Source organism: Scyliorhinus torazame, chromosome 5 (genome assembly GCF_047496885.1).
Source record: "Scyliorhinus torazame isolate Kashiwa2021f chromosome 5, sScyTor2.1, whole genome shotgun sequence".
Classification (NCBI taxonomy): Eukaryota; Metazoa; Chordata; class Chondrichthyes; order Carcharhiniformes; family Scyliorhinidae; genus Scyliorhinus; species Scyliorhinus torazame.
In genome coordinates, this window is record NC_092711.1 from 77,096,248 (window position 1) to 77,109,705 (window position 13,458).

The window sequence follows — 13,458 nt, forward strand, 5'->3', positions numbered from 1 at the left end:
GCATTTGAGGAATATGAAATCTCTGGACTGTTTGTCTCCAAGTGTCGTATTGAACACAGGAGAATGAGCTCGAATTGGGGCAGAGATAAGCGTGAGTGAGCATCGTAAACTGCTATTGTATCGGGGTGTTCTGCGTCTCAGAGTTTTAACTCTGCAGTTAATTGTCAGCGATGCAGTATAATAAACCCCAAACAAAGCAAATGTGTGTGTGAGAAGCATCTGAAGCAGCTGAACCAGCAGAGCTGAATGTCTCCCAGTGCAGCCACAGTACTGAACTTATTCCAGTTTCCAAGCCCACCTGAGAACCAACCTCCTGGCTATTCATCTACAAGAAGCTTCAGAGACTCATGAGAATTATTTGTTTCTAAAAACCCTTGATTCCAACTAAAGGACCAGCTCAACAAGAAGACAACAGACCTGCAGCGATATAAAGATTGCAGTCTACATTCCATTTTCATCATTACAGCTTCAACTTGATCTGTACCTAATTTCTGTGTATGAGTCAGTAGGTGTGAAATAGACGAGAAACTGAGATGTTCAAACATCCAGGAAATTGTGTGATAATAAATAACCTCCTTTCCTTTAAAAAATCACCAGTAAGCTTGCTGCTGAAATGTATTTTAAATAAAGAAATATCACTCTGAGGGGACGAAAATATCACACAAACATCCTGATAATGAACTGGAAAGGACCACGAAATGTAATCAAACGCTGTATAACCCCCTTCAGGTAGCTATACAGAGGCTGCAGCCTCTCACACTTAATGTATCCGTGATTCAGGCTACAAAGATCAGCTGGAGCCTGGGAGTGGGTGAAACTTAGTAAAAACCTGTTTCGCTGCCATTTTCTCACCGGCACTAGGACCCGGCTGGGAACAGAAACCTTCAGGTCCCGCCCACTAGCTGTTGCGTCAACAAGACGCCAGCGCATGCGCTCTGTTTCCCCAGGATGGCGGCTGTGAACCAGAGCCTGGTCCCGGGAGAGAGCTGACCGGCGGTGATGTGACCTGAGGATCACCACACCTCAGGCAAGGGGCCAGGTTGGGAAGGCGGTGCCTTCAGGAATAACTGGGAAGGTGATGTTTGGTCAGTTGCTGCAGTCTGTGTAGTGAAGGTGCTGTCACAGTGGTGTGAGGTCAGGCAGTACAGGATTATCACCCAGCAATGATCAATTAAGGGGAATGTAAATCCAGCTCAGGCTGCTTTCAGATTGGAAAGGGAGCTAAGGTGTGTCCTTAGAGCTGGTGAATGTAGTGGCTTTGGTAGTTTCTCTATAGACTGAGGGCTGAGCGGTGACAGGCCCGGGTTACCGGCCGCCATCTTTACAGTGGACAAGGTGCCACAGGGCGCATGCGCTGCGAGCCTGGACCGGATGCCAACTCTCCCGGATTCACTGGAGTCTCCAGGATTTTTTTTTTCTCAAATTTAGTATATCCAATTAATTTTATTCAATTAAGGGGCAATTTTGTCAGGCCAATCCACCGACCCTGCACATCTTTGAGTTGTGGGGGCAAAACCCACATAAACATGGGGAGAATGTGCAAACTCCACACAGACAGTGACCCAGAGCAGGGATCGAAGCAAGGGTCCTCAGCGCCGTGAGCCATCAGGGATAGCCCACTGTGCTGCCCCCAAATTTTATTTTGATCATTTGTGGAAGTCACTGGCTGGGTCAACATTTATTGCCCATCCCTAATTTCCCTTGAACTGAGTGGCTTGCTCGGCCATCTTGGAGGGCATTTAAAGAGTCAACCATATTGCTGTGATTTGGAATTGTGTCAGCCAGACGAGGTAAGGATAGATTATTTCCTTCACTGAAGAACATGAGTGGACAGATGTGTCTTTACAACAATTGACAATGGTTTCATGGTCATCAGTAGACTTGCAATGAATTCAAATTTTACCTTCAGTCTCGGTGAGATTCATACTTAGGAAATCATTAGGACAGTGGAAAATATTTTTGGATCTTTGGAAAATGATTAGGATAGTAAAAAATATTTTTTTGAACATTTCTCTTCAGCGGATATAAATTATTGAATATGGGATAAAGGTTGATTGGCTGACAGTCAAACACTGTCCTGTGAGGTAATTAGTCCTTTTGCTTCCCAATTGGTCGAGGAAGGCAGTGTGTCACAAGGATGGATGTGTTGACCGATTAATGGCTGGAGGATGGGGGCAGGTCATGTGATCAAACCTCCAGGAATACATTTAATCAAAGTTGGCGAGAAGAGAATGTTGTGAATTTCTATCTTAAACTGACAGTGAGGTTTCTGTAAATTTACAGGATACTGGAATTGGAGGTTTAACAGACGGGAAACGCAAACCAAACGTCACATTGCAATCTGACAGAGTCACTCGGTTCATCAGAACCTGAATATCAGCAACATCTGGGTGTGGAAGGTAAAAGGTTTGTCTGTTCTGTCTGTGAGGGAAGATTTCAGGTCTCCGTGTGATTAGAAAAGCCCCGAGATTCACAAACCCTGGTTCGACCAAACCTGGAGAACTGTGTTCAGTTCTGGACAACAAACCTGAGGAAGGATAGAATGGCCTCGGAGGGAGTGCAGCACAGATTTATCTGAACCCCCCGGGGTTAAATTACAAAACTAGATTGCACAAAAAAATCTGTAATTGTGGGACAGAAAAAAGCATTCGGTCCATGCCAGCTCTCTAATCGACATGGTAGCACCAGCGCCAGGGAACCCGATTTCTTTCCCGGCTTGGGTCACTGAATGGGTGGACTCTGCACGTTCTCCCCGTGTCTGCGTGGGTTTCCTCCGGGTGCTCCGGTTTCCTCCCACAAGTCCCGGAAGATGTGCTTGCTAGGTGAATTGGACATTCTGAATTCTCCCTCTGTCTACCCAAAAGGTGCCGGAATGTGGCGACAAGGGGCTTTTCACAGGAACTTCATTGCAGTGTTAATGTAAGCCTACTTAGAACATAGAATAGTACAGCACAGAACAGGCCCTTCGGCCCTCGATGTTGTGCCGAGCATTGTCCAAAACCAAGATCAAGCTATCCCACTCCCTGTAATTCTGGTGTGCTCCATGTGCCTATCCAATAACCACTTGAAAGTTCCTAAAGTGTCCGACTCCACTATCACAGCAGGCAGTCCATTCCACCCCCGAACCACTGAGTAAAGAACCTACCTCAGAGATCCCTCCTATATCTCCAACCCTGAATCTTATAGTTATACCCGTTGTAACAGCTACCTCCACCCGAGGAAATTGTCTCTGAACGTCCACTCTATCTATCCCCCTGATCATCTTATAAACCTCCATTAAGTCACCTCTCATCCTCCTCCACTCCAAAGAGAAAAGCCTTAGCTCCCTCAACCTTTCCTCATAAGACCTATTCTGCAAACCAGGCAGCATCCTGGTAAAATCTCCTTTGCACCCTTTCCAATGCTTCCACATCCTTCCTATAATGAGGTGACCAGAACTGCACACAATACTCCAAATGTGGTCTCACACAATCATGTATAGTTGCAGCATAACCCCGCGGCTCTTAAACTCAAGCCCCCTTTAATAAACGTTAACACACTATAAGCCTTCTTCACTGCTCTATCCATTTGAGTGGCAACCTTCAGAGATCTGTGGACATGAACCCCAAGATCTCTCTGTTCCTCCACATTCCTCAGAACCCTGCCATTGACCCTGTAATCCGCATTCAAATTTTTCTACCAAAATGGATCACCTTGCACTTATCAGGGTAAAACTCCATCTGCCATTTTTCAGCCCAGCTCTGCATCCTATTAATGTCTCTTTGCAGCCGACAACAGCCCTCCACCTCATCCACTACTCCACCAATCTTGGTGTCATCAGCAAATTTACTGACCCACCCTTCAGCCCCCTCCTCCAAGTCATTGATAAAAATCACAAATAGCAGAGGACCCAGCACTGATCCCTGTGGTACACCGCTGGTAACTGGTCTCCAGTCTAAACATTTTCCATCCACCACCACCCTCTGTCTTCTATGTGATAGCCAGTTACTTATCCAATTGGCCAAATTTCCCTCCATCCGACACCTCCTTACTTTCTTCATGAGCCGACCATGGGGAACCTTATCAACGCCTTACTAAAATCCATGGAAACAACATCAACTGCTCTACCTTCATCTACACACTTCCTTACCTCCTCAAAGAATTCAATCAAATTTGTGAGGCAAGACCTACCCTTCATGAATCCGTGTTGACTATCCCAGATTAAGCTGCATCTTTCCAAATGGTTAAAAATCCTATCCTTCAGGACCTTTTCCATTATCTTACCGACCACCGAAGTAAGACTAACTGGCCTATAATTACCAGTGTCATTCCTGTTCCCTTTCTTGAACAGAGGAACGACATTCGACACTCTCTGGCACTATCCCCGTGGACAGTGAGGACCCAAAGATCAAAGCCAAAGGCTCTGCAATCTCATCCCTTGCCTCCCAAAGAATCCTTGGATATATCCCATCTGGACCAAGGGACTTGTCGACCGTCAGGTTTTTCAAAATTGCAAATACATTCTTCCTCAGAACATCTACCTCCTCCAGCCTACCCGCCTGTATCACACACTCATCCCCAAAAACATGGTCCCTCTCCTTTGTGAACACTGAAGAAAAGTATTCATTCAACGCCCCTCCTATCTCTTCTGACTCCATGCACAAGTTCCCACTACTGTCCTTGACAGGCCCTACCGTCACCCTGGTCATTCTTTTATTTCTCACATAAGAGTAAAATGCCTTGGGGTTTTCCTTGATCCAACCCGCCAAGGACTTCTCATGCCGCCTCCTAGCTCTCAAGCCCTTTTTTCAGCTCATTCCTTGCTACCTTATAACTCTCAAGCGACCCTACTGAACCTTGTTTTCTCATCCTTACATACTCATCCTTTTTCCTCTTGACAAGACATTCAACCTCTTTTGTGAACCATGGTTCCCTCACACGGCCATTTTCACCCTGCCTGACAGGGACATGCCTATCAAGGACACGTAGTATTTGTTCCTTGAACAAGCTCCACTTTTCATTTGTGCCTTTCCCTGACAGTTTCTGTTCCCATCTTATGCTCCCTAATTCTTGCCTAATCGCATCATAATTACCCCTCCCCCAATTATAAACCTTGCCCTATCGTCTGGCCCTATCCCTCTCCATTGCAATAATGAAAGACACCGAATTGTGGTCACTATCTCCAAAGTGCTCTCCCACAAACAAATCTAACACTTGGCCCTGTTCATTACCCAGTATCAAATCCAATGTGGCCCCCCCTCTTGTCGGCCTATCCACACTGTACAAAAACTGCCCCATCCGAACTGTTCGACTTATAGAGGTTCCAATCAATATTTTGAAAGTTAAAGTCATCCATGACAACTACCCTGATACCTCCACACCTATCCATAATCTGTTTTGCAATTTCTTCCTCCACATCTCTATTACTATTTGGGGGCCTATAGAAAACTCCCAACAATGTGACCGCTCCTTTCCTATTTCTAACTTCAACCCATATTACCTCAGTAGGCTGATCCCCTTCAAACTGCCTTTCTGCAGCCGTTAAACTATCCTTGATTAACAATGCTATTCCTCCACCTCTTTTACCACCTTCCCTACTCTTACTGAAACATCTATACCCCGGAACTTCCAACAACCATTCCTGTCCGTGTTCTAACCATGTCTCCGAAATGGCCACAACATCGTAGTCCCAAGTACCAACCTACGCTCCAAGTTCACCTACCTTATTCCGCATGCTCCTTGCATTGAAGTAGACACACTTCAACCCATCTTTCTGTCTGCCGGTACACTCCTGCGACCTTGATACCCTCCTCAGTACCTCACTACTCTCAACACTGTCTTCTGGACTACAGCTCGTTTTCCCAGCCCCCTGACAAATTAGTTTAAACCCCCCCAAAGAGCCGTAGCAAATTTCCCTCCCAGGATATTGGTGCCCCTCTGGTTCAGGTGCAAACCGTCCTGTCTGTACAGGTTCCACCTTCCCCAGAATGTGTTCCAATTATCCACGTACCTGAAACCCTCCCTCCTACACCATCCCTGCAGCCACGTGTTTATCTGCACTCTCTCCCTGTTCCTCACCTCACGAGCACGTGGCACCGGCAACAAACCAGAGATGACAACATGGTTTGTCCTGGCTCTCAGCTTCCTCCCTAGCTCCCTTAGTTCCTGGTTTAAATCCCCGTCCCTTCTCTTACCTATGTCGTTGGTACTGATGTGTTCCACAACTTGTGACTGCTCCCCCTCCCCTTTAAGGATTCTGAAAACACGGTCCGAGGCGTCATGGACCCTGGCACCCGGGAGGCAACATACCATCCGTGAGTCTCTTTCGCTGCCACAGAACCGTCTATCTGTCCCTCTAACTATCGAGTCCCCAATAACTATTGCTCTCCTGCTCTCCCTCCTTCCCTTCTGAGCTACAGGGACGGACTCAGCGCTGGAGATCCGTTCACCGTGGCTTACCCCTGGTAGGTCGTCCCCCTCAACAGTATCCAAAACGGTATACTTGTGACTGAGGGGAACGACCACAGAGGGATCCTGCACTGACTGCTTCCTCCCAGCCCCTCTCACAGTCACCATCTTGATTCTTCGGAGGTTTCTGAGGAGCTGGAGATGGGTGCGCTTCCCACCAGTGAAATCAGCAGGGACACTGACGGCGTCCCTCACCTCAAACATTCATACTTGTGAGACTAATAAAGATTACTGTTATTATCTGGAACAATCCAGTCAGTATCATTCTCCTGCTTTATCCCTGTATCCTAACAGCTTTATTTCTCTCAGGTTTCTATCCAATTTTTAACAAAATCATTCATTGGTGTCTATTTCTGCTCTGTCATAGGCAGCAAGGTTCAGGTAATTGTCACTGGCTGTGTAAAAACCTTCTTCCTCATACCTCCTGGACCATTTACATGCATAGATACGGAGCAACGTAGAAAATAGGAGCAGGAGGGGACCATTTGGCCCTTCGAACCTGCTCCACCATTCATTACGATCAGAGCAGATTGGGCTCAATAGTCTAATCCCGCTTTCCCCCAGATCCTTTGATCCCCTTCACCCTCAGTGCTGTATCTAACTACTTCTTGAAAACATGCAATGTTTTGGTCTTAATTCTTCCTGTGGTGATGAATTCCACAGGCTCACCACTCTCTGGGTGAAGACATTTCTCCTCACCTCTGTCCTAAATGGTCTGTCATAGAACATAGAACATACAGTGCAGAAGGAGGCCATTCGCCCATCGAGTCTGCACCGACCCACTTAAATCCTCACTTCCACCCAATCCCCGTAACCCAATAACCCCTCCTAACCTTTTTGGACACGAAGGACAATTTAGCGTGGCTAATCCACCTAACCTGCACATCTTTGGACTGTGGGAGGAAGGCGGAGCATCCGGTGGAAACCCACGCAGACACGGGGAGAACGTGCAGACTCCGCACAGACAGTAACTCAGCAGGGAATCGAACCTGGGACCCTGGCGCTGTGAAGCCACAGTGCTAGCCACTTGTGCTGCCCGTGCTATCCCGTATCCTCAGACTGTGACCCCGGGTTCTGGACACACCCACCATCGGGAACATCCTTCCCGAATCTAATCTGTCTCGCCCTGTTAGAATGTTATAGGTTTTTTAAAAATATAAATTTAGAGTGCCCAATTCTTTTTTGTCCCAATTAAGGGGTAATTTTAGCATGGCTAATCTACCTACCCAGCACATCTTTGTGTTGTGGGGGTGGGACCCACACAGACACAGGGAGAATGCGCAAACTCTACATGGACAGTGACCCAGGACCGGGATCGAACCTAGGTCCTTGGTGACGTGAGGCAACAGTGCTAACCACTGCGCCATCGTGCAGCCCATTTGCCTTCTTTACCGCATGCTGTATTTGCATGCTTCCATACAAACTAGGAGCAGGCCACTCGGCCCCTCGAGCCTGCTCCTTACACACAAACTAGGAGCCAGCCTCTCGAGCCTGCTCCTTACACACAAACTAAAGTCAGCCCCTCGAGCCTGCTCCTTACACACAAACTAGGAGTCGGCCCCTCGAGCCTGCTCCTTACACACAAACTAGGAGCTGGCCCCTCGAGCCTGCTCCTTACACACAAACTAGGAGTCTGCCGCTCGAGCCTGCTCCTTACACACAAACTAGGAGTCGGCCCCTCGAGCCTGCTCCTTACACACAAACTAAAGTCAGCCCCTCGAGCCTGCTCCTTACACACAAACTAGGAGTCGGCTCCTCGAGCCTGCTCCTTACACACAAACTAGGAGTCGGCCCCTCGAGCCTGCTCCATTATACAATAATTTTAACCTCAACTCCATATTCCTGCCGACCCCGATAACCTTTCACCCCCTTGCTTATCGAGAATCTATCCATCTCTGCCTTAAAAATATTCAAGGACTCGACTTCCACTGCGTTTTAAGGACGCAAGATCTAAGTCATAGAATCCCCACAGTGCAGAAGGAGCCCAAGTCAGCACCAACCCTCCGAAACCCCCCCCCCATCCCACCCTGCCCCATCCTCACATCCCACCCAACGTGCACATCCTTGGAGATGAAGAGGCAATTTAGCACCTAACCTGCAAATCTTTGAACTGTGAGAGGAAACCGGAGCACCCGGAAGAAACCCACACAGACAAGGGGAGAATGTGCAAACTCCACACAGTCATCCAGGGTCAGGGGAGGCCGGTACAGGACTCGAACCCGCGCTGCTGGTCTTATTCTGCATTACAAGCCTGCTGTCTTAGCCCACTGTGCTATACCAGCCCCAAAGCCCCTAGTCGCCACATTCCGGCGCCTGTTTGGGGAGGCTGATAGGGGAGCCAGGTCTGGTGCTGTGATGCAGCAGCGCTAACCACTGTGCCACCCCCTCTTTTACAACCCTCGAGCGAAAAAAAAAATCCTCATCCCCATCTGAAATGGGTGACCCCTCACTTTCCAACAGTGACCCCCTCGTTCCAGATTCTCCCACAAGAGGAAACATCCTCTCCACATCCACCCTGTCAAGACCCGTCAGCATCTTATATCGTTCAATCCAGGTTTTACCCAAAACTTTGAATCTGTGTCCCGGCTGCTTGTACGATCAGTGAATGGAAACAGTGTCTTTGTCCACCCGATCGAAACCTGGCATAATCTTGTGTCCCTGAATCAAATCTCCCCTCAACCTCCTTTGCTGGAACCATTCTGGTAAATCTCCTCTACACCTTCTCCAAGAACCTTCACATCCTTCTTGAAGAGTGGTGACCAGAGCTTTATAAAGATTCATAGAATAGAATTAGAACCATAGAATTCCTACAGTGCAGAAGGAGGCCATTCGGCCCATCAAGTGTGCACTGATTCACTGAAAGGGCACCCTGCCTAGGCCCACACCGCTACCCTGTCCCTGTAACCCCATAGCCCCACCAAACCTGCACATCCCTGGACACTAAGGGGCAATTTATCAAGGCCAATCGATCTAACTTGCTCCCCTATCAGCCTCCCCAAACAGGCGCCGGAATGTGGCGACTAGGGGCTTTGGGGCTGGTATAGCACAGTGGGCTAAGACAGCTGGCTTGTAATGCAGAATAAGACCAGCAGCGCGGGTTCGAGTCCTGTACCGGCCTCCCCGAACAGGCGCCGGAATGTGGCGACTAGGGGCTTTTCACAGTAACTTCATTGAAGCCTACTTGTGACAATAAGTGATTATTATTATCATTATTTTTTGGTCTGTTGGAGGAATCCTGAGCACCGGGTGGAAACCCACGCAGACACGGGGAGAAAGTGCAAACTCCACACAGACAGTCATCAAGGCCAGAATTGAACCCGAGTCCTTGGCACTGTGAGGCAGCAGTGCTAATCACTGTGCCACCAGAAGCATAGTTTCTGTGTCAGTTATGAAGCTCAAGGTCGAATTTGCTTTGCCAAGTACTCTCTTAATATGTCTTGTAGATATACAAAATCCCTCCTCACCTCTTCCTCTCTCCTCCCAAAGAGGCCAGTTGGGTTTTTACAACAATCCAGCTGTTTTTATGGTCCCTTGAAATGACCAGATTCATTCAGCTCAATTTCACAACCTGCCTTTGTGTTTTTGTGGGTTCTCTCTCACTCCCTATTTTCTGTTTTCAATCAGTTTCACAGGGTGTTCGAAGGTGAGACTTCAAGATCCGGAAACACAAACCAAGCATCACATCAGGGTCTGACAGAGTCCTCAATTTATCATTTCTGAATATCATGAGATTTTGAACATGGAAGGAAAAAGCATCGTTCACAGTGGGGAGAAGCCGTATACGTGTTGTGTGTGTGGACGAGGATTCAGTCAATCATCAGGCCTCACAAGACACAAATGCAGTCACACTGAGGAGAAACCGTGGAAATGTGCGGACTGTGGGAAAGGATTCACTTACCCATCCAAGCTGGAAACTCATCGACGCAGTCACACTGGGGAGAGACCATTCATCTGCTCCACGTGTGGGAAGGGATTCACTCAGCCATCCGCTCTGTCCACACACCAGCGACTTCACTCCAGGGAGAGACCATTCATCTGCTCCACATGTGGGAAAGGATTTACTATTTCAGCCCACTTGCTGAGTCACCAGCTAGTTCACACTGATGAGAAACCGTTTCAATGTCCAGACTGTGGGAAATGCTATAAAAGATCTGGGGATCTGATGTGCCATCAATGTGTTCACACTGACGAGAGACCATTCAGGTGCTCTCAGTGTGGGACTGGGTTCAGACGATCATCTAACCTCACTGTACATCAGCGAACTCACACAGTGGAGAGGCCATTCGTCTGCACCAAGTGTGGGAAGAGATTCACTCAGTCATCCGACCTGCAGAAGCATCAGCGAATTCACACTGGGGAGAGACCGTTTCAATGTCCAGACTGCGAGAAGTGCTATAAACGTTTTGGGGAACTGTTACAACATCAACTTGTTCACACTGACGAGAGACCGTTTAGGTGCTCTCACTGCGGGACTGGGTTCAGACGATCATCTCATCTCACTGTACATCAGCGAACTCACACTGGGGAGAGGCCATTCATCTGCTCAGAGTGTGGGAAGGGATTCATTCAGTCATCCGAACTTCTGAATCACCAGCAAATTCACACTGATGAGAGACCATTTCATTGTCCAGACTGCGGGAATTGTTATAAACGTTCTGGGGAACTGATGCGCCATCAACGTGTTCACACTGACAAGAGACCGTTTAGGTGCTCTCACTGTGGGACTGGGTTCAGACAATCGTCTCATCTCACTGCACATCAGCGAATTCACACTGGGGAGAGGCCATTCGCCTGCTCCTGGTGTGGGAAGGGATTCACTCAGTCATCCGCCTTGCAGAAGCACCAGCGAGTTCACACTGGGGAGAGACCGTTCACCTGTTCCAAGTGTAGGAAGGGATTCGCCACTTCATCCCTCCTGCTGAAACACCAACGAGGCCACAAATAACAACAGTGATTGGATTTTGCTGTTCCTCACATTCAGGACTGAACCATGTTCATTTGGGTCTCTTTCTGCTGATAACAAAATCCAGCCCATTTACAGGGGCTAATATTCTGGCTAAAAGTCAAATAAATTAGATTTGTGTGACATACGCAGTGTGCTGAAACTTTTTAATATCTCTGACACAGATTAGTTCCTTTTGAAGTACTCTCGCTCTCCCGTCTATTCCATCCTCACCTCCAACAAGAAGTGTGAGGAGCTTCTTTGTGACTGAGATTGAGTAAATCCGATCAGCCGCCTCTGCTGCTTCCCTCCCTTCCACGAGCCCACCGGACCAAACTATCTCTAAATGTCATCCTTTCCCGAGCCCTGAACCCACATCTTTCTCTAGTTTCTCTCCCATCTCCCCTCATGCCCTCTCAGAGCTCATCTTGTCCATGAGACCCAGCTCCTGCTCCATCGACGCTATTCCCACTGAGCTACTGATCAGCCAACTACCCTGTGTCCATGGATATTGTCAACATTTCTCTCTCATCAGGTGCTGTCCCTCTGTCCTTCAAATCTGCCATCATCACCCCCTCAATAAAACAAACCCTTGACCCTGCCATCCTTACAAATTACTGCCCCATCTTCAACCTCCCTCTCCTCCCAAACTCTTTGAACATGTTGTCCCTCCCAAATCCTTGCCCATCTTTCCCAGAATTCCCATGTTTGAATCCCTTCAATCGGGTCTCTGCCCTGTCACAGTGAAACACAAGAGACAAACAGAATCTTACCCGGAGAGAAAGACAGACAATCCGGGAGCTTGGATCCAACACGGATATGTTCATAAGATCAGAAGCAAGGGTAGCAGCACAGTCATTATCGATAGACAACTATACCTGCTGGAGACAGACAGACAACCAAACAACACGAATCACAACACCAAGCTACCTATACCCATATACCCGAGACAGGAAGGAGAATTGAGTCAGACTGGAAGAACACAGACTCCAGACATATTAACCAAAGAAAACAGGTAGAACCAAGGAAGTTCTACCTACTCCCTAAAATACCCAAACATCCAAACACATGGACAGTACCAGGGAAATACCACCAGACAGACCCACCGGGCCAAGACTCGGAGAGAAAATCCAACAGAATCATAGAATTTACAGTGCAGAAAGAGACCATTTGGCCCATTTAGCCTGCACCGGCCCTCAGAAAGAATACCCTACTTAAGCCCATCCCAGTAACTCACCTAACCTTTATTTGGACACTAAGGGGCCAATCGACCTTAACTCTTTGGACGGTGGGAGAAAACTGGAGCACCCGGAGGGAACGCACACAGACACAGGGAAAATGTGCAAACTTTATCCAGTCACTCAAGGCTGAAATTGCTGAAACATCAACACACTGCTCCTGGTGGTTGATGGTATAGTGGTTCAATAAATATAATCAGTGGATTAAAAAGGTGTGTAATATATAGTAAAACAGAAAATGCGAGATTAACTCAACAGGTCTGGCAGTATCATCGAATCCTTAAAGTGCAGGAGGCCATTCGGTCCATCGCGTTTGCACCAACCCTACAAAAGAGCGTCCCACCCAGGTGCACTTCCCCCACCCTCTCCCCATAACCCCACTTCACCTTTGGACACTAAGGAGCAATTTAGCATAGCCAATCCACCAAGCCTACACATTCTCGTGGGAGAAAACTCGAGCACCCAGAGGGAACCACACAGACACGGGAAGAATGTGCAAACTCCACACAGTCATCCAAGACCGGAATTGAACCCTGGTCACTGGCGCTGTGAGGCAGCAGTGCTAACCATTGTGCCACATCTGTGATGAGAGAAACAGAGTTAATGTTTGTTGTTCCTTGTAACAGTTCTGTAGAAGGATCAATGGATTCTAAAAAAAGCCCATTGAAGTCGAAATAAGACATTTTTGTCCATTGAAGCGGTTTGACACAGGAACAAATTTCACTCTGTGTGAAGCCCCAGTTTCATTCACACAAAGCCCGCAGTCTGATTGGCTGAAGGACCAGAATCCATCCTGTCCTCCCAATCTTCCCGTTGGTCATCCCCTCTCAG

At 47.9% G+C, this 13,458-nt stretch overlaps 1 protein-coding gene across 6 annotated transcripts; it reads left to right on the forward strand.

The window, feature by feature from the left end:
- Nucleotides 1-926: 926 nt before the first annotated feature.
- On the forward strand, nt 927-11,535 carry LOC140418546 (uncharacterized). 6 transcript variants are annotated; one of them, XM_072502038.1, is made up of 3 exons: nt 927-1,027; nt 2,284-2,406; nt 10,072-11,535. In XM_072502038.1, the coding sequence occupies exon 3, from the start codon at nt 10,187-10,189 to the stop codon at nt 11,390-11,392; it is 1,206 nt and encodes a 401-aa protein (XP_072358139.1). In that variant the 5' UTR covers nt 927-1,027; nt 2,284-2,406; nt 10,072-10,186; the 3' UTR covers nt 11,393-11,535. The 6 variants fall into 6 exon arrangements, with proteins under 6 accessions (XP_072358139.1, XP_072358136.1, XP_072358137.1 ...); XM_072502035.1 differs by having other exon boundaries at nt 2,284-2,399; XM_072502036.1 differs by having other exon boundaries at nt 949-1,075; nt 2,284-2,399.
- The last annotated feature ends 1,923 nt before the right edge of the window (nt 11,536-13,458 follow it).